The sequence below is a fragment of the Bombina bombina genome, chromosome 6 (assembly GCF_027579735.1).
Source record: "Bombina bombina isolate aBomBom1 chromosome 6, aBomBom1.pri, whole genome shotgun sequence".
NCBI lineage: Eukaryota > Metazoa > Chordata > Amphibia > Anura > Bombinatoridae > Bombina > Bombina bombina.
The window spans coordinates 917244889-917266000 of record NC_069504.1 but is presented as its reverse complement, the minus strand read 5'-3'; the positions used below and the strand labels follow the sequence as shown (position 1 = coordinate 917266000).

Sequence of the window (21112 nt, the reverse complement as noted above, 5' to 3'; positions counted from 1 at the left end):
CAGAAGTACCACTGGTGCATCAGGTGTGGTGGTACCACCCAGGGCCATGTGCTGGGGGGCATGGCAACAAAGGTGTGTGCAGAATGTGTACAATCTTAATGCAGGGGGGGGGGACTTCTTATTAATACTGAATGCAGGTTCATCTACCTATCTATCCTCAAAATCAATATACAGAGCAGCATGATTATTACTACTGCTTAGTTGAGTTCTTGGACAGCCCAATATTTTTTGCTCTATTGCCCTCTTTTGAGCAGGTCCGCTACTTCAGTTCTGCCTACTTTGTCTTTAGTAAGAAAAAATAGCAAATGGGTTAATTGCTAACAGATCATTTTTTTTTTTTTTTTAAATCGTATATATGGGGTGAATATACCTTTTCGATGCTATGCATAAACCAATTTGTTAAGCACCAGTTTGTCTTTAACAGTAACTTCAGCATTTATGTAATATCACTTATGTTTTCATACATATTTCGATTTTCTACACTGTGAATTGTGTATAATTCTAAACTCAGTGAAATAGTACAGAATGCCATATTGAAGCAAAAGCTAATAGGGTCCATCCATTCAATCAAAAAAAACTCCGTGCCTTCGGGGACTATGTCTCCATAGAAACCTCGCAGCCAATTGGTGAATAGATTATTCGGAACTTAAAGCTGTAGGTGGAGTTGAAGTCCCCTTTCCTGCATTACGCTCGCGAGAAGTAGACTATTCCTTATAAGCCCCCGTCGCCTTGCGTCCTTTCTCAGATACCCGTCCGTTCAGTTGCGTCCTCGTGCTAACAATCGCACAAAACCCCCTCAACAACATGGAAGACAGCATGGATATGGACAATATGACTCCCCTGCGGCCACAGAACTTCTTATTCGGTGTGTACTGCTATTTCCGGTGCACATATTTAGATCTACACGTTATCTTTTTAATTTTTTTTTATTATAAATATTTCAGCCCTCGCTGTTTTATGTATCTGTTAATGTTGTTTTTAATTTGGAAACGCGTCTTTGCACCAGTCCCGCAGATTGCTAAGCAAATGCGGTCCAACCATTTTAGTAGCCATTTGCCTTTAGGTATAGTATTTCTGTTCAGATCAGCAGAAAATAGCGGTGCAGAGTTCATACTACTGGTGTCGGGCACGTTTGCCTTTTTTTTTTGGCGGGCTTTGAATGTCCAGACTCCAATGTGTGCTGCAAGGCCTGTGCCCCCCCTTTAGTGCAGCGGCCTGTGATTAAGATTTGGCTGCCCGTGTGCATTTTAGCAGAGGCAGAGCATGGTCTCACCACGTGTACTGAGACCACGTGGTGTGACGGCGCTGAGAAAATGGCGATCGTGTTATTCGGATTTTTGCTACACGTACTGCTCTTTTGTTATAACACAACTATTAAATATTGGTGACCTTTGGTTTTTATTTTTAACGGAGTTTCATGTCGCGTATCCACTTTTTAGTGAGCAAAACGCAAGTGCGCGATATAGAGGGGTTACAATATTTTCGCCTTTTAATTTACTGTATTTTGTTTAATTTTAGGCTGTGAACTTAAAGCAGATAAGAAAGAATATTCATTTAAAGTTGAAGACGATGATAATGAGCACCAGTTATCCCTAAGAACGGTAAATACAATGATTACGTTCAAATATTGACTCCCCTCCCCCGTCTTTTATGGTACAAATTATGAGTTTTGCTTTTCTTTAAGACTGGTACTTTTAGTGCTACACTGGTCTTTAAGATTATATTCCCACTGTTTCTAAACAAACACTATATTTTGATACTGTTTAATTTTTGGGTATGACAGGATTTTTTTTGTTACATACAGCATTTGACAAATCAGTTACATTTCTCCTTGCTCCTTTTGTTTAGTGCCCTGATGCTTGCCACAAGGAGCAGGGCACATGCTGAGTAGACCTTGCCACCCACCATCAGAGAGGTGCTTCCTCTTTGCTTATGTTGTTGAGGCAGATATATGGGTCAGTCCCTCAATCCATATGTTGCAAAAAGACTTACATGGATATTTAAAGTGATGGTAAATCCTAGCGTTTGCTAATCACTAGGATTTACTATTGGGTAAAAATTGTTTTTTTTTCGTTCATGAAGTTAAAAATACTTTATGCTGAAAGCTCCTTTATTTGTTCCAAGCGATCGCGGCACTTAGCTGCTAAGGCAACCCACTGCAGAATGCTATTTGCCTGAGAGGTGATGTTTCCACCTCTGAACCAATAGCTGTGTGAGTAATCAGTCTCCAGCCCAGCCATTGGTTAAGAGGTGGAAACCTTAGCAGCTCCGTGCGGCGATCACTTGGAACAAATAAAGGAGCTTTCGCCATGACGTATTTTTCAAACGCTAGGATTAACCATCACTTTAGTACCATCAGCTGAGCATCAAAATACAAAGTGTTAACTCTTCAGATGCGGGTATTGGTTTAAAGGGATACTAAACCCAACTTTTCTTGCATGATTCAGATAGAGCATGCAACTTTTTTTAATTTACTCCTATTTCTTCGTTCTCTTGCTATCTTTATTTGAAAAGCGGAAATGTAAAGTTGAGGGGCCCGGCCCATTTTAGCTTCAGCACACTGGATAATGCTTGCTTTATCGATGGCTACATTTAGCCACCAATCAGCAAGCGCTACCTAACTGCTGAACCAAAAATGCCCCTCAGCGCTACATTCCTGCTTTTCAAATAAAGATAGTAAGATAGCTAAGAAAATTGATAATAGCAGTAAATTAGAAAGTTGCATGCTCTATTTGAAATATGAAAGAAGAGTTGGGGATTAGTATCCCTTTTAAGGTTTGCACCCTATTTCTCCTAGGTGATATACTGATCGACCCAGTGGTATAATAGGACAGTGATTTGCAACCTTTTTTTGCAGTGGCACACTTTTTTTACATTAAAATAAATCCTGCGGCACACCATCATCCCAAAAGTTTACAAAATCACACATTGTAGCCTAATACCGGAGATAGATAGATATATATTTATATATATATTGTATTGTGCTGCCATGCCTCCTACAAACTATACATGACATATTGACATTCATTCACAAGCAATCGTAATGATTGTCTGTAAATGAATGTCAATGTCATGGTTGTAAATGCCTGATGATCCTGTCACATACCTCCCAAAATTTGAAATAGGGACACCCCCGCACTGTTGTCAGTGTGCCATGGCACACTGGTTGAAAAACACTGTAATAGGATATAAATGGTAGGATAGCACAGATCTGACCCCAAAACTACATCCCTTATTTGAAAGACTCACTAAAAAGTGAGCATTAGTAGGGAATTCGTTTTGCTTTTATTTCAGGCAAACGTTCATAAGCTGTAATCTAGATTTGTGTTCACTTAATACTGATGGGACTGTTCCTGCCTAAAGTGCAGGTTGGTACATGGTGACTTTTTTTTGTTGCTAATGTATGTAAAATGGCTTAGAAAAGGCCTGGCTAACCACCAGTATATGTGCAGTTTGCTGGTTAACTTGAGACTTTATTTCTTTTTATAGGTTAGTTTAGGTGCGGCAGCTAAAGACGAATTGCATGTTGTTGAGGCAGAGGGGATGAACTATGAAGGAAAAATTATCAAAATCACACTTGCATCGTTAAAACCATCTGTTCAACCAACGGTAAGTAACTTATCTTTCTCAGACCTAAATATTGTCATTTCATATTAAGAGCCATAGTAAAAGAAGAGCTGTAGTGTCATGGCACTTTTTTTTTTTTACTAGCAACTCTGCATGCTTAAAGGGACACTGAACCAAAACTTTTTTTTCGTGATTGATAGAGCATGCAATTTTAAGCAACTTTCTAATTTACTCGTATTATCAAATTTTCTTCATTCTCTTGGTATCTTTATTTGAAATTAATGTAAGTTTAGATGCCGGCCCATTTTTGGTGAACAAACTGGGTTGTCCTTGCTGATTGGTGGATAAATTCATCCACCAATAAAGCGATATCCAGAGTCCTGAACCAAAAAAAGCTTAAATGCCTTTTTCAAATAAAGATAGCAAGAGAACAAATTGATAATATGAGTAAATTAGAAAGTTGCTTAAAATTGCATGCTCTACCTGAATCACAATTTTTTTTTGGGGTTCATTGTCCCTTTAACCACAGCAAACTGCACTTGAGCCAATTATTGCTAGGTGCATGGTTGATTCTGGTTGGAACAGCAGTTCTTAAGTCAAGTTTTTAGTTTTGACTTCCATATTCCTTGTCTTTGTATAGATTACTGTCCTAGAGTACTACTGTAAGAACTCCTTATCAGCCATAAAAACTAGCTCTACCACCATCCTACTATAATGATGGCCAAATTTTTTTCGTTGTTTGCACAAATTAAGTTATGTTAAATAAAGCAGTTTGTTTTGCTTGTTGCAGTTTTTTATAAAGTATTACAATGCTCTTACACATCTACTTGCTAAGGCCACCTGGCTGGCAATTTTTTGGTGTAGAGCACTGAATGTTTTGTTTTTTATTTAGTTTTAAAAAGTAAGAGTTTCATCCCATTGATGCAATATTTAATTTAGATGTGTTAACTTTTTTTTTTTTTTTTTGTATTTTCAAAAGTAGTGATTTAGTAATAACATACTCCCAGTTAAAAATATAATTATTTTTTAGAATAAAATAACTCTCACTTCCTCTGAGCCCACTGCTTTCACATTAATCTGAAAATTGTAAACCCACAGGGATTTCCAGTCTCCACATGTGCCCCATTGCAGTTTCCTTAAAGGGACAGTATACACTCATTTTCATATAACTGCATGTAATAGACACTACTATAAAGAATAATATGCACAGATACTGAAATAAAAATCCAGTATAAAACTGTTTAAAAACTTACTTAGAAGCTGTCAGTTTGGCTCTGTTGAAAAGGTAGCTGGAAAGCCCACTGCAAGTGGCAAATAAGACACTCCCCCCCCTCCCCCTTTTGCATATGAAAAGACCCTTTACACAAACAGGAGCAAGCTGGAGTAGGTAGTCTAGCGTATTCACATAAAACTTTGGGGCTTGGTTAGGAGTCTGAAAATCAGAGCAATGTTGTTTAAAAATAAGCAAAACTATACATTAATTTAAAAAAAAACCTTTATGGGCTATATAAATAGATTATCTACAAAACATTTATGCAAAGAAAAAAGGAGTGTATAATGTCCCTTTAAGAGACATTATGCTATACTTCAGGGCAATAGTAAAAAAAAAAAAAAGACATGCTCTAATTCCTAGACTATTGACTCTGCACTACTGTGTTTAACCCCATTTAAAGAAGTTTAACACACGAGTGTTGCTTGGGACCGGCAGAGCACTACTGCCGCTGGTCTAGTTAGCACTGCTGGTTAAATAATTCTAGCGCTGCTGAATAGAACAGTCTATTGCTCCCCGGGACTAGTAGTGCTCAGCGTGTCCCAAGCAGCACAACTACTGTGTATTTTAAATGGGCAGTCTAATTTGTATCCTAAAAGATAAATCCATTTATACCTGTTCCCCAGTTTTGCATTACAAACACTGTTATACTAATATACTTAACCTCTGATTTACCTTGTTTCTGAGAATCTGCTGACTGCCCCCTTAGCTCAGTGCTATTTCTAACTTTAAATTTAGCTAGTTAGTGCATCTACATGGCACATGAACTAGCACTGTATTGCTGTGAAAAGACTATACAATCTACTGTAATTAGAGGCGGCTGCAGAGGCTTAGACAATCGGGTTACAAAGTATATTAAAGTGAAAGTCAATCCTAGCGTACAAGCGCTTGGATTGACTATTGAAACAAAGGGGACTTTCCTGTAGTATAATATACCTTATGTAGAAAGCTCCTTTATTTGTTTCAATCGAACTCCGTTCTTAGCTGCTACAGCAGCCCAAGGCTAATTTTTTTTATTTTTTTTTGCTAAGAGGTGATGTTTTCACCTCTTAGCCAATAGCCGTGCGGTAAATCCGGCTTTATGACTAATGACCTCGCCCTATGATGTGGTTAAAGTGACAAGAAACCCACATTTTTCTTCCCATGGCAAACATATGTTTTAACAACTTTACTTCAATTATCTAATTTGCTTCATTCTTCTGGTATCCTTTGTTGAAGCTGGAATGCGCTACTGGGAGCTAGCTGAAAGCATTGGGTCAGCCAATAAAATTAATCATAGGTGCAACTATGAGCCTACCTAGGTATGCTTTTCAACAGACGGAAGCAAAAATTAAAAAGTAAATTGTCAAGTCAAACTGAATTAAAAAGTCACTTTAAAAACAATCTACTTGATTAATTTTTTTTGTTTAAAAAGAACGCCTATGCTACCAATTCCCCAGTTTTACACAACCAACACTTAAAGGGACATTAAACCCAATATTTTTCTTTCATGATTTAGATAGAGAATACAATTTTTAAAGTTTCCAATTTACTTCTATTAAATTTATTTAATTCTTTGTCAAATTGACCTTCACTTTAAGGGACAGTCTACTCCGAAATTTTGTTTAAAAAGATCCCTTTATTATCCATTCCTCAACACAGGGAGATATATATTTTTTTTTTTTTTTTTACCTCTGTCAAAATAACGTAAGGGAGGGGGTAGTCTGCAGAGACTTAGAAACAAGGTAATCAGACTTGCATTTTAACCAATCAGTGCCCTCTCATAAATAACTCCAATTGCGTGAGAACAATGTTCACTATATGGCACACATGAACTAACACCCTGTAGCTGTGAAACTGTCTTATGCAATCGGATAAGAGGCGGCCTTCAATGACTTGGTAACATATTAAATAGAAATTAATACCAGTACCGTATCCCTGTAATGAGATTTATTTTACATATTGTCTGCTGCTATGTAACCACTATTAATCTGGGAGATAAACTTGTCAGGTCATGAAAAAAATAAGTGTGTATATATGTACAGTGTGGAAACGGCACACTCCAATCAAGCAACCACCTGGTGCACTGCCAAACAAATGTATATCCAACGGACTGTATCCGTATTCCCCAGAAACTTGGCACAGCAGGATTTTTCAATCCGTTTAATAGTATAAGGTAAACCAAACGTTTCGGCTCACAGGAGCCTTTGTCAATGATAGCCAAAACAGACATAACAAACAGAACCGGAGCTCACACTTAAATACCCACCTCCCCAGTGTAACAACCAATCAGCCAGCACAAGCGGCACACACAGCGCAAGGCTCCGCATCAGCAGAGAGCTTAACCAGACGTCAGTGATGTATTCATGCAAACTCTGCCCCCAGTGACATCAGCGATGCCGGTTGTCAAGGAGATCAGAACACAAAGCCATGTGTAAACAAACCAGCCGAGGGATGTGGGCGGGGCCACCCGCGGTGGGCTTACAAAACAAAAACAGAAATGTGTCAAACGTGACATTGTGTATAATACATAAACGGAAAATGGGAACATAATTACTAGGTAACATCTGTAATCCTATTACTCATGATACAAATTGTATAATACGATATGCTGACATACAAAACCCGCTATACCGATCGGTATCGGGGTGATTAGTCGGGCAACCAGGGGAAACAACCCCATAGGTAAATACATTGTATGTACCCCCAGCAGAGGGGTATGTAGACACTTCATGTCTACAAGGAGTAGGAAGAAAACTTTATAAGGGCGGCTCCCCATAGGCCTAGAATTATCTGGCCTTATAACAACATCCATAGTCAATGTTGGAGTTTAAACCTCGAGGGGTAACCGTGTCAAGATTAAATATCCAGCGGGCCTCCATCCGTAGTGCCTAGCCTCTGTCACCACCTCGTTTTAGACGTTATACATGGTCAATCAGTAGTGTGCGCAGGGAATAGATGGAGTGTCTAGCAGTCAAAAAAGGCAGTGCCTCATGTTGGTCAGAACGTGCCTGGTGAATGGCTGACTTGTGGTTGGCAAATCGTTCCCTGAAGGACGTCAGTCTTACCGATATGACAAATTCAGAAGTGCACGTCAACCTGTGTCTAATCTTGAACTGTTGGTATGTGAGTGTTGAAATGAGTTACCCGTTATTGGACTGTTGCACGTTACAAAATTGCCACATTTGTAACATCCAGGTTTGCCTGTAGACAACCACCCCTGTTTCTCCTAACAGTGTACTGGATTATTTAGTACTAATAGATCCCTCAAGTTATTAGCTCTCCTGTACACCATTCGCAGTATAGGGGAGTCAACAAATTGAAGACTAATGTCTTAAGACAGCATCAGCCAATTTCTTTTAATGGTGGTGCTCAACATCTCGGAACCTAGAGTGTAAGTGGTAAGGAAGTTCAAACGACTTGACGTATCATCAGCAGCTTTCCTAGTGGTCAATGTATCTTGTGTCCATTCACTTGCTTTCAGACGTTGTTGTTGTTGTTCAATTAGACACAACGGATAACCCCTCTCGAGGAATCTGAGACATCTCTTCCAATTGTATTTCTTTGCGGCAGTCGTCTGTATTGTTGCAGATGAGCTGAGAGGAACTGACCCCATCTTTCTGGAATTTAGGGTGAAAGCTGCTATAATGTAGAATTGAATTTCTATCTGTGTCTTTCTTAAGTAATGTCTGCACTTTACACCTACCTAATGACTCAACTATGTCAATATTTTTTAGCAAGTTGATCAATTCAAATTAATCTTTAAGGTGTGTTTTGTACCACTGGTTGCAAATAAAAAATCAATGAGTTCAGCTAAGTGCTGTAGGAGTTGACCCCCTGGCAGACACAATAGGTCTGCCCGGGGGGGGGTTCTCCAATGATTTTTGGGAGCAAATACAATGCCTGTGGCACCGCATTTTTTGACTGCTAGACACTCCATCTCTTCCCTGCGCACACTACTGATCATGTTCCACGTCCAAAACGAGGTGGTGACAGAGGCTTGGCACTTCTACGGATGGAGGCCCGCTGGATATTTAAAGGGACAGTCTACACCAGAATTTTTATTGTTTTTAAAAGATAGATAATCCTTTTATTACCCATTTCCCAGTTTTGCATAGCCAACAATAACTTCTCGTGCACGAGCACAGTGTTATTTATATGAAATATGTGAACTTTCACCCTCTAGTGGTGAAAAACTGTTAAAATGCAATCTGAAAGCGGTGGGCTTCAAGGTCTAAGAAATTAGCATATGAACCTCCTAGGTTAAGCTTTCAACTAAGGATACCAAGAGAACAAAGCAAAATTGGTGATAAAAGTAAATTGGAAAATTGTTTAAAATTACATGCTCTATCTGAATCATGAGGTTTTTTTTTTTGGCCAAGACTGTCCCTTTAATCCTGACACGGTTATCCCTCAAGGTTTAAACTCTAATATTGACTATGGATGTTGTTATAAGGCCAGATAAATCTAGGCCTATGGGGAGCCGTCCTTATAAAGTTTCTTCCTACTCCTTGTAGGCATGGGGGTACGTACAATGTATTTACCTATGGGGTTGTTTCCCCTGGTTGTCTGACTCATCTCCCTGATACTGATCTCCTTGACAACCGGCACGGGGGCATAGTTGGCATGATTACATCACTGACGTCTTGTTAAGCTCTCTGCTGATGTAGAGCCTTGCGCTGTGTGGGGTGTGCCGCTTGAGCTGGTTGGTTGTTACACTGGGGAAGGTGGGTATTTAAGTGTTGGCTCCGGTTCTGTTTGTCTGTTTTGGCTTTGGCTACCATTGACAAAGGCTCCTGTGAGCCGAAACTTTTGGTTTACCTCCTGCTGTGTGAAGTGTCTGGGGAATACGGGTACCGTCTGTTGGATTCATCACTTTGGTTGGATATGGAATATATATCATCTCTCTAACATTTTAATTTTTTTTTTTTTTTTTTTAGGTATCACTTGGTGGCTTTGAAATTACCCCACCTGTAGTTCTGCGGTTAAAATCTGGGTCTGGGCCTGTATATGTCAGTGGACAACATCTTGTGGGTGAGTAATTCTACCTTTTGGATGGCTCCCATCTATGCACCTGCGTTCAAAGATGTGAATACTAATGATTGAGCTGGACATGGTGTGTGTGTGTTATCTGTGACTCAATTTGCATTATACTAGCCATCAATTTTTAGCTGAGGTGGTGTTTAAAGTATGTTGCGTGCCCCTTAACTTTTTTGTTTTTTTGTTTGTTTTTTAGTGAACAGCATCTCTAAAGGCTAGTACAGAAATGCTTCAATTTTAAATAGAAATAGAAATGCAACCTTGCACTTTATTTTGACTGCTATAATACCAGAGCTGTACAGCCTTCGCATATTTTATGTAGGTGCATTTTATAGCACTTGCATATGTATATTCCATAACTTTTTTTTTTTTTTTTTTTTTTTTTTTTTTTGTGGGTAGGTTTTAGAAATGTGGGTGGGTTGTGTTTTTAATACTATTAATACAGCCAAACATAGCATTAACAAATTTACTTATACCAAAAACATTTAGCTTTAGAAGATGATCTTGAGTCCTCCGATGAAGAGGAAGATGAAGCTACTCCAAGTCCAAAGAAAAGAAGTGCTGCTAATTTGGCATCAAAGGTCCCCCAGGTATGGAACACTGATTTGTAAAATAAAACGTTTAAGGGTTTTAAACACCAAAAATGTGTTGTTTAAAAAGAATCCCTTTATTTACCATACCCTCAGTTTTGCACAGCCAACACTGTTATATAAATATACTTTTTACATCTGGAATTACCTTGTATCGAAAGGTGATACACAAAAAAAATTAGAATATCGTGCAAATGTTCATTTATTTCACTAATGCAATTTAAAAGGTGAAACTAATATAAGACTCATTACATGCACCCCAAGGCAGAACATAGTGCGATCTGCGATAATATCGCAGAAAGTGGAGCCTGCCTGCAGAAAGAATGGCCAGTTATGTTATGCACAGAATTTTCTTCAACATGAATTTTTTTATTTTTCTGCAGTGCAACCGGCACATTTTTACTTTAAAATTATTGGCTAATGGCTGATGCTCATGAAATTGATACTTTAAATTGATACGTTTTTTTAGATGCTGCTATATCTTAATTTGTTACTTTTAGCCGCCAGAACGGCTTCTGTTCCTTTGACTGAGAGGTAAGTGCAGCTAGGGATGCGCAATTCATATCGCCCAGGACATGTTTTTCTTTTTACATTTATTAGGGCAATGGGCAAGCAGAAGGGGTAAAGTCGCTCTCTCAGGCAGCAAATTATTCAAAGCACTGCTTTAAACTTAGCCGGTACCCCCTTCTCTACTGAAGCCCGCGCCCAGGCTGGAAACGTGTTGTGAATGTGTGCGCATCGCTAGCTTGTTTTCATGTTTAGGTGTTGTGTCACTGTCTACTTTGGTGAAATCATTCAAAGCACTGCTTAAAACTGAGCCGGTCCCCCCCCCCCCCTCTACTGAAGCCCGCGCCCAGGCTGGAAACATGTGTTGTGAATGTGTGCGCAGCGCTAGCTTGTTTTCATGTTTAGGAGACCCTTGATGTGTGAGTGTAATAAGGCTGATTATTTTACCATTATCGTGTATTGTTATTTCTTGTGGGAACGATACTGAAATGTAGTGCATTTCATTGCTTGTCTTCTGAGTTCACCTCAAAAACGTGTTCATTGTAGATATTAATTTCCATAACCTTAACCATTAGACACAACATCGGCAGCCAAATGGTTAAGGTTATGGAAATTAATATCTACAATGAACACGTTTTTGAGGTGAACTCAGAAGACAAGCAATGAAATGCACTACATTTCATTATCGTTCCCACAAGAAATAACAATACACGATAATGGTAAAATAATCAGCCTTATTACACTCACACATCAAGGGTCTCCTAAACATGAAAACAAGCTAGCGCTGCGCACACATTCACAACACATGTTTCCAGCCTGGGCGCGGGCTTCAGTAGAGAGGGGTGGACCGGTGCTCTGTTTCATCTGCTGTTGCACACATATTTCAGCTAATGCGCATGCGTGCCAGCGTCATCACATACCTGGCCGCATACGTCACTGCTGAAATATTTAGCCCTGTGAAATTTACAAGCCCTTTCTATAGCGCATGCGTAGGATTTTCTATCCTAAATGGCGCGCTCATGAAAAGCCTGTTTATTAGCCGACTCGGCAATATTCTGAACTCCGCCCCCCACTGCAACTACTCGTACTGCTGTAAAGCATTGTGCATGTCATATTTCATTACAGCCTACAATTCATTGTGCTGCTCCTTGTTAATAAAAACAGCATTTACTGCTGAAAAAAAACACGTTTAAAGAAACGGATTGTTATATTTCTTTACAGCTCAAATTCATTGTGCTCCTTGTTAATAAACAAAATATTTACTGATGCAAACAAATGTTTAATGAAACAGGTTGTTATATCATCCAATAAAAATTCATCAAAATAATGTAAGTGATTCTTTCATATTTCTTTCTTTCTCTGCATATCCTTTGTTGAAAAATAAAATTCTCTGGATATCCTTTGTTGAAAATAATTGATTTCAATACTACAGTACACAAAGAAACAGGTTTTAATATTTATCCAATAAAGATTACTCAAATAATGTTAATGCTTCTTTGAGATTTCTTTTGTTCTCTGCATATCTTTTTTTTAAAAAAATGTAATTCTCTGCATATCCTTTGTTGACAATACTTTATTTAAAATACTCCAGTTCACGAACAAACAGTTTGCAATATTTATCCAATAAAGATTAATCAAATATTGTTAATGCTTTTTTCATATTTCTTTTATTCTCTGGATATCCTTTGTTGAAAAATGTCACTCTGCATATCCTTTGTTGAAAATACTTTATTTCAATACTCCAGTACTTGAATAAACAGCTTGTAATATTCATCCAATACTGGAGTATTGAAATAAAGTAATTTCAACAAAGGATATGCAGAGAATGACATTTTTCAACAAAGGATATCCAGAGAATAAAAGAAATATGAAAAAAGCATTAAAAATATTTGATTAATCTTTATTGGATAAATATTGCAAACTGTTTGTTCGTGAACTGGAGTATTTTAAATAAAGTATTGTCAACAAAGGATATGCAGAGAATGACATTTTTTTAAAAAAAAGATATGCAGAGAACAAAAGAAATCTCAAAGAAGCATTAACATTATTTGATTAATCTTTATTGGATAAATATTAAAACCTGTTTCTTTGTGTACTGTAGTATTGAAATCAATTATTTTCAAAAAAGGATATCCAGAGAATTTTATTTTTCAACAAAGGATATGCAGAGAAAGAAAGAAATATGAAAGAATCACTTACATTATTTTGATGAATTTTTATTGGATGATATAACAACCTGTTTCATTAAACATTTGTTTGCATCAGTAAATGTTTTGTTTATTAACAAGGAGCACAATGAATTTGAGCTGTAAAGAAATATAACAATCCGTTTCTTTAAACGTGTTTTTTTTTCAGCAGTAAATGCTGTTTTTATTAACAAGGAGCAGCACAATGAATTGTAGGCTGTAATGAAATATGACATGCACGATGCTTTACAGCAGTACGAGTAGTTGCAGTGGGGGGCGGAGTTCAGAATATTGCAGAGTCGGCTAATAAACAGGCTTTTCATGAGCGCGCCATTTGGGATAGAAAATCCTACACATGAGATATAGAAAGGGCTTGTGAATTTCACAGGGCTAAATATTTCAGCAGTGACGTATGCGGCCAGGTATGTGATGACGCTGGCATGCATGCGCATTAGCTGAAATATGTGTGCAACAGCTGATGAAACGTCACAGGAAGTGACATGGTTCGCTCTTTTACAAAGTTCGGTCCCTTCACAGAACACCAGCTCAGTTTTAAGCAGTGCTTTGAATAATTTGCTGCCTAAAAGAGCGATTTGATAGTCACCAAATTAGACACAACACCTGAACATGAAAAGAAGCTAGCGCTGCGCACACATTAACAACAAATGTTTACAGCCTGGGCGCGGACTTCAGTAGAGAGGGAGGGACCGATGTTGTGTCTAATTTGGTGATTATCAAAAATGGGAATCGGCAATTCCCGGAACTCTGCCCACACACATCTCTATTAAGCTAACACTATGCTTAACTTCCGCCCAGGCTACTTCCCACTTGTCCTAAACTCCACCCAGGATACCTCCCAACTCCTCCAAAATTACACCCAGCTCAAGCTGTCACAACATAGTATTTGTGACAGCTTGAGCTTGTCATGTACCGTACTACCAGGTAGGAGCAGGGTTGTGATATACATTTTTGGTCTGTTAACATTTAAAATGTATATCACAACCCTGGTTTTATTTTTACTGTTCTAGTGTTGATCAAAATGACCTGCAGAAAATTTTTAGCTAAAAAAAAAACTCATCGCAGAAAGTGAAAAAAAGTTCTGCTTCTGGGTACATGCAAAGCAAGATATAGTTCAAGCCGTGATTTGTCATAATTGTGGTGATTATGGCTTACAGCTCATGAAAACCCCAACTCCACAATCTCAGAAAATTACAATATTGTGAAAAGGTGCAATATTCTAGGCTCAGTGTCCCACTCTAATCGGCTAATTAAGCCATAACACCTGCAAAGGGTTCCTGAGCCTTAAAATCAGTCTGGTTTAGTAGGAATCACAATCATGGGAAAGACTGCTGACCTGACAGTTGTGACGAAAACCATCATTGACACCCTCCATAAGGAGGGAAAGCCTCAAAAGGTAATTGCAAAAGAAGTTGGATGTTCCCAAAGTGCTGTATCAAAGAACATTAATAGAAAGTTATGTGGAAGGGAAAAGTGTGGAAGAAAAGGGTACACAAGCAGCAGGGATGACCGCAGCCTGGAGAGGATTGTCAGGAAAAGGCCATTCAAAAGTGTTGGGGACTTTCATAAGAGCCACCACATAGACGGATCCTGGACATGGACTTCAAATGTCTTATTCCTCTTGTGAAGCCACTCCTAAACAACATCAGAAGAATCTTACCTTTGGGATTTGGGGAGCCATGTCATCTGCTGGTGTTGGTCCACTGTGCTTCATTTGGTCCAGGGTCAACGCAGCAGTCTACCAGGAGATTTGAGCACTTCATGCTTCCTTCCGCAGACTAGCTCTATGGGGATGCTGACTTCATTTTGCAGCGGGACTGGGCACCTGCCCACACTGCCAAAAGCACCAAAACCTGGTTCAATGACCGTGGCATGAGACCGAACAATGCAGAAGTGCTGAAGGCTGCTATTGAAGCATCCTGGTCTTGCATAACACCTTTGCAGTGCCACAGGCTGATAGCTTCCATGCCACGCCGCATTGAGGACGTAATTTCTGCAAAAAGGGCCCAAGCAAAGTACTGTGTACGTATAGTATGCATGCTTATACTTTCCAGAGGTCCTATATTCTATGTACAATCCTTGTTTTATTGATTGCATGTAATCTAATTTTATGAGATTGTGGATTTGGGGTTTTCTTGAGCTGTTATCCATAATCATCACAATTATGACTAATCACGGCTTGAACTATCTTGCTTTGCATGTAATGAGTCATTGGTTTCACCTTTTTAAGTTGCATTAGTGAAATGAACTTTTGCACAATATTCTAACTTTTCGAGTTTCACCTGTAAGCTTTCTGCTGACTGTCCTTGACACTTGCATTTTAGGTAATTAGTGCTGACTCTTAAATAACTTCACGTGCTTGAGCACAGTGTTTTTCTATAAAACACATGAATGCCCTCTAGTGGTGAAAAACTGTCAAATGCAGAGGTGTCCTTCAAGGGTTTAGAAATTGGCATATGAGGCTAGGTTTAGCTTTCAACTAAGAATAACAAGAGAACAAAACAAATTTGATCATAAAAGTAAATTAGAAAGTTGTTAAAATGTACACGCCCTATCTAAATCATGAAAGTTTAATGTGGACTTACCGATCAGTCCCATAAAATATGTTGAGATCTGTGCCTATCCTAAAAGGGCTAATTAAATAGCATTGTTTAAAAATTACTGGCAAATATTTTAAAATTTTCAAAAATAAGCAAGATGAGTTCAGCTTCTAGGCAAGATCCAACAGATAATCCCTATTCACTTTTGTATTCTACCAAAAGCAGGCATACCAAAAGCAGACATAGATAAAGCCATAAAAGGGTTAATGACGAGGCACTGCTGTATACATTTGCAGGTAAAGTAAATATTGTCTCTATCCCAACTTGTTTTTGCCCCTTTAAGTGATGTGAAAAACCTCTGCAGTGGTTAAAAATGTGCTTGTACTATCCTAAAAGGTTACAATTAAGTGATTGTTTAACTTTGCAAAAGATTAAAGGGGCAGTCAAGTCCAAAAGAAACTTTCATTATTTAAACAGGGAATGTAATTTTTAATAACTTTCCAATTTACTTTTATCACTAATTTTGCTTTGTTTTTGGATTTAGTAGAAAGCTAATTCTAGGAGGTTCATATGCCAATTTCTTAGACATTAAAGACTGCCTCTAATCTAAATGCATTTTGACCACTAGAGGGCATTAGTTCATGTTTCATATAGATAACATTGAGCTCATGCACTTGAAGTTACCCTGGAGCCAGCACTGATTGGCTAAAATGCATGTCTGTCAAAAGAACTGAAATAAAAGGGGGCAGTTTGCAGTGGCTTAGACACAAGGTAATCAGAGGTAAAAAGTTTATTGTTGATTATGCAAACGGGGGGAATGGGTAACAAAGGAATTAACTTTTTAAACAACAAAAATTCTGGTGTTGACAGTCTCTTTAAGCAAAAAATACAAATCTTTGCAAGTCGGAACTAAATTGCTGCTATAAATTATGCTTGCATTAATTAAAGCTTTAATGTAGTCTGTTTTTTTTTTTTTTTTTTTGTTTGTTGTTTTTAAACTTTGCTTGTAAAAGTTCCCTTTCCCAGAGTTTGTAACAAGCATTTACCTACATTACAGAAAAAAGTGAAGCTAGACAAAGATGACGAGGATGATGAGGATGACGAGGATGATGATGCTTTTGATGAGTGAGTAAAACTAAAATCGTATAATTGTCTTGACCTAATCATACACTCAAATATTGTGTATCCATTTATATGCAAATGTATAACTGCCAATCATGTTCCCTAAACAATTCTGTTGATAGAATTCCTGTAGGATGGGGCAATAAAGCAGGATTTTTAAAGCTTATATTTTTTTAAAGTTAGGGACACAAACTGGTGTAAATAGTGACTCGAGTTTATCTGGATTTGCAGCTTTTGCTATGGATGTGATAACTATTGCATTTCAGAGCAAATAGGAAGGAAGTTTGCTCTGCATATGATGTATGGGGTGTGATGGTTAAAAAGAAAAAACATTTTATAACTAGTATTTATATAGCGCCTTTCTCCCAGTGGGACTCGAGGTGCTTTTTCAGTGCTTGCTCTCGGAATTAACCAAATCGGCAGCTGAATAGTAATAGTTGTTACCCAATTTAATGGTACTCATTTTATCGACCTCGGAAGGATGAAAGGGCTAAGTCGGCCATGCCAGAATTTGAACTTTTAAATTTTGCATCATTGAACACTCTTTTGTAGTCGGGCCATTTTACCAACTGAGCTACCTCATGTTTTTGATGATTTTTTTTTTTAATTATAGTGAAGATGACAGTGAAGATGACGACGATGATGAAGAGGAAGAAACACCAGTGAAAAAGGTATATTAGAATTGAGTAGACGTGAAATTTGTTTTTAAACTAAAATGGTAGCTAACTTGGCATTAAATAACTTGAGTTTTTATAGATACATTTTGAATTCTTGGAATGTCTAGCAGGGTGGGTGCATTTCAAGTTCTTAATGGCTTTAGTTGATAAAACAATGCATTATGCTTGAAGCCAGTCTTATCTGCAGCTCAAGCTTGGATTGGTTCCTCCAAAAAAGGGTAATTGGTGGGGGTTGCATTTTGTTGTGAAACAATTGTTGTAAAAACATTTTTTCTAAATTTTTGGCTTTTTTTTTTTTTTTTTTTTTTTTTTTTATATAGCTAGACCAACAAATGGCTTAATTATAAAGTGTAAATAGATATGCTCTGTAGTAGAATTTATTGCTTTTTTTAATTTAGTGATTTTGTAATTTGAGACCACTATTCGACTGATGCTAAACACTTGTCTGCATGCCCTTAGTGTTTAAAAATCTGCTAACAGTTGTCTAAAATCTTTAGCTTCACTATTATGAGATATATATGATAACATTTTGATCCATTCTGGGCTTTTTTTTTCCAAATAAGATTTCCTATTGTGTGAAGATTTTTTTGTATATGCAGCATTTGACCACAAGTGGGTGCTCATCTGTTGTATGACAGTGCATATATAGAGATGAAATGTGTAGTGTAGAATATTTTTTTTTTTTTTTTCTGTTTAAAATTCTGCATTTTTATTTCCATGTAGCCAGTCCAAGTTGTGAAACCCAAAAGTGCACAAAAGGCAAACCATAATGGCAAGGCATCTGAATCAACCACGCCAGCTAAAACTCCAAAAGTAAGTTGGCATTAATAGTTTGTAGATTTGTATTATGATTGTTTTTATTTTATATTTTACTTCTGTTTATTTGATACAATGTAAACTTTATTTTTACTGTTAACTTTTCAGACACCAGAGCAGAAGGCAAAGCAAGAAGGCAAATCCCAGACTCCCAAGACTCCAAAAACCCCTTTAACTGCTGATGAGATCAAAGCAAAAATACAGGCAACATTAGATAAGGTACTAAAGCTTTAATACTTAGTATTGTCACAAAGGTATGCCTTTTTTTTAATTTTTTTTTTTTTTATGTGGAGTTATTCCCCCCCCCCCCCCCATGTTCCAATGATGCAATTTATTTGGAGTGTTTACAATTGTTTAAAAATAGCTCCTTTTAGCTGTTTTGCCTGTTCAAATCATCACTTATACTGAAAATGATGATTTTTTTTTTTTTTTTTTTTTTTTCTCATCTTAAAGGTGACTCTTAATCTGTTGGTTTCAGAGGGCAAAGGGTAAACCCCCCCTATGCATTTTAGAGCTTCTGTAATCCTTCAGACAGGCATTCATGAAATATCATTTTTTTGAATTGCATAGATAATTCTACATGGGTATTTGAAGACTACTTTTAAGATGTGGCTTAAATTAAAATCCAAGCCAGGTGAAAAATATTTTTAATGTACCAGAGGTTTGTTTATAACACTTGTATAATTGTTAGGAATGAGTGGGCTCACCTTTGCAATATACATTGCCCCTTCACAGTGGCTCAATTGCAGGTTTTAAAGTTAAAAATGGCAATTAGACTCAGGACTTCATAAATCAGTAGAAAAGTGTTAATTCCTGTAGCAACTATCTTTCCATGGTCTCGCACATCATGGGAGATGAGCCTTTCTAAAAGGAAACCTAAGTTACAGTATGGCAGTACCCTTTTTAAGTTTCTGCAGTAATTAATGCAAGATAAGAATTAAATTTAAAGAGAAACTTTTTTTTTTTAAAGCAACTTTCCCGTTTACTTCTATAAGTTTTGCTTTGGTCTCTTAGTATCTTTTGAAAAGCAGTAGGCACTGGAGCAGCAGTTTGGTGGCATGTATGGCTCTTCATTGGCACACTGGATGTGTTAAAAGTAACTCCCAGTAGTACAATTATGCTCCAAAAAAAGATACCAAATCAGATACTAGAAGCAGGTTGAAAAATTGTATGCTTTGTCTGAATGAGAAATTGATTTTTCTGTGGTTAATCTGAGCAAAATATTAATGTACCACAATTAACGTGTATTTGTTTTTTTTCTTTAGGGTGCTGGTGTTCCAAAACTGGAGCCTAAATTTGCAAACTACATAAAGAATTGTTTCAGGGTGGAAAACCCAAAGGTATGTTCAGTGTTGCAACTTTTTTTTTTCTCCTCTATAAAAAGATATAATAAACTTTTGCCTTCATGAAGGAAATTTTTTTTTTGCATACAGCTCATAAAATCTTAAAGCTTCTTATGTATTTAAAAGCGTGTTAACTTGCTATGTACTAGTTACATTTTAACTGTTTTGTTAGTATGGATTTTAACTCTTAGACCTCTGGCAGAAGGAATGAGCTGTGGGTTTTTCAATATTGCCAATATTCACCCAACTTGGCTTCCTTATTTGGATCAAGGGGCAGACTGTTCTTTCTTTGTAGATTTGGGAATCCTATTTGACTTCCATTTTCAACCAAAAGTCCCTGAATAGTGTCCAGGAATGTTGTATTAGAAACAAAGCAAAATATACTCAATGTATTTTAAGGAATTTTGTCACCGACAGAATTTAAATTAATGGTTTGTGTTCTTTCAGAGTTAACTGTCCAAATTACTCAATGAATGAAACATTTTCCTTTCACTGGCTATAAATTTGTCTGACTACGATCACTACCCACTGAGGTTGATTTAACACAAGCCAGGGCAGGTAGAGTTCAGCCAATATATGCCTGAGAGGTCCACACCCTTTCCTTTACTGCGCTATTTTTGTAATCCCCCCTCTTTCCTTAAAGCCTATGTGAGGGAGTGTAGTGGGGAACATTTTTACAACAAACTCAATCTACACCACAAAATTACACTATTTTATTAAAGGCCAGGATTTGACACTTATTTCAAACTAATGCCAGATTGTTGGCTTTCTTGTGTGAATTTGCTTTTTTTTTTTTTTTATTCTAACTAATTGACTTGTGTTTTCAATCTTTTAGGTAATACAGGACCTCTGGAAGTGGAGACAGTCTAAAGATGGAAAATAATGTTTTGTTGCCAGCCTGTGGCAGTCCTTTTTTCTTTTTTTCTTTTTTATGTATAAATGCAGGGGAAGAATTTGCCTGTTGTCTGATACGTTTTTGTCCAGGATACTGTGCCAAGAATGTGTTCAAATGCCTGTTTAGCTTTTCCACCCATTTTGCACATTGGAGTATGTTTGGAATGTTATGTTAAGGCATAGTAATAGTGGTGGTCAGACAAATGGGAAGGGGGGGTGAAGTCAGTGTACATGTTTAAAATTAAACTCCGTATTTTACTTAAGACTTTTGTTTTTATTGTGGTAATTGGCTTTAACATAAAAAGGATGTTTTGTGGATTTTTAAGTGTGCATTACATACAGGGTGGGGGCAGTATCTTGAGGTTCACTAGTTTGGGGAAAACAGTCTCCACATTATGCCATTGTAACCATTAAACCTTAACCCAACACAAACTAAAACAGACATACATAAAAGCTCAACCTTGAGCAATTGTTTAGTCACATACTACACTATACTTTAAGGGATATATAAATCATTTCTTTAATGCTTTATTCCTTTGGATTTCTGTGCCGAACAGCATTAG

At 37.4% G+C, this 21112-nt stretch overlaps 1 protein-coding gene across 1 annotated transcript; it reads left to right on the top strand.

The window, feature by feature from the left end:
- Positions 1–708: 708 nt before the first annotated feature.
- On the top strand, positions 709–20812 carry NPM1 (nucleophosmin 1). The gene is made up of 11 exons (XM_053718558.1): positions 709–865; positions 1519–1601; positions 3490–3609; positions 9757–9850; positions 10346–10446; positions 16755–16822; positions 17433–17490; positions 18220–18309; positions 18421–18531; positions 19578–19652; positions 20491–20812. The coding sequence occupies exons 1-11, from the start codon at positions 805–807 to the stop codon at positions 20536–20538; spliced, it is 909 nt and encodes a 302-aa protein (XP_053574533.1). The 5' UTR covers positions 709–804; the 3' UTR covers positions 20539–20812.
- The last annotated feature ends 300 nt before the right edge of the window (positions 20813–21112 follow it).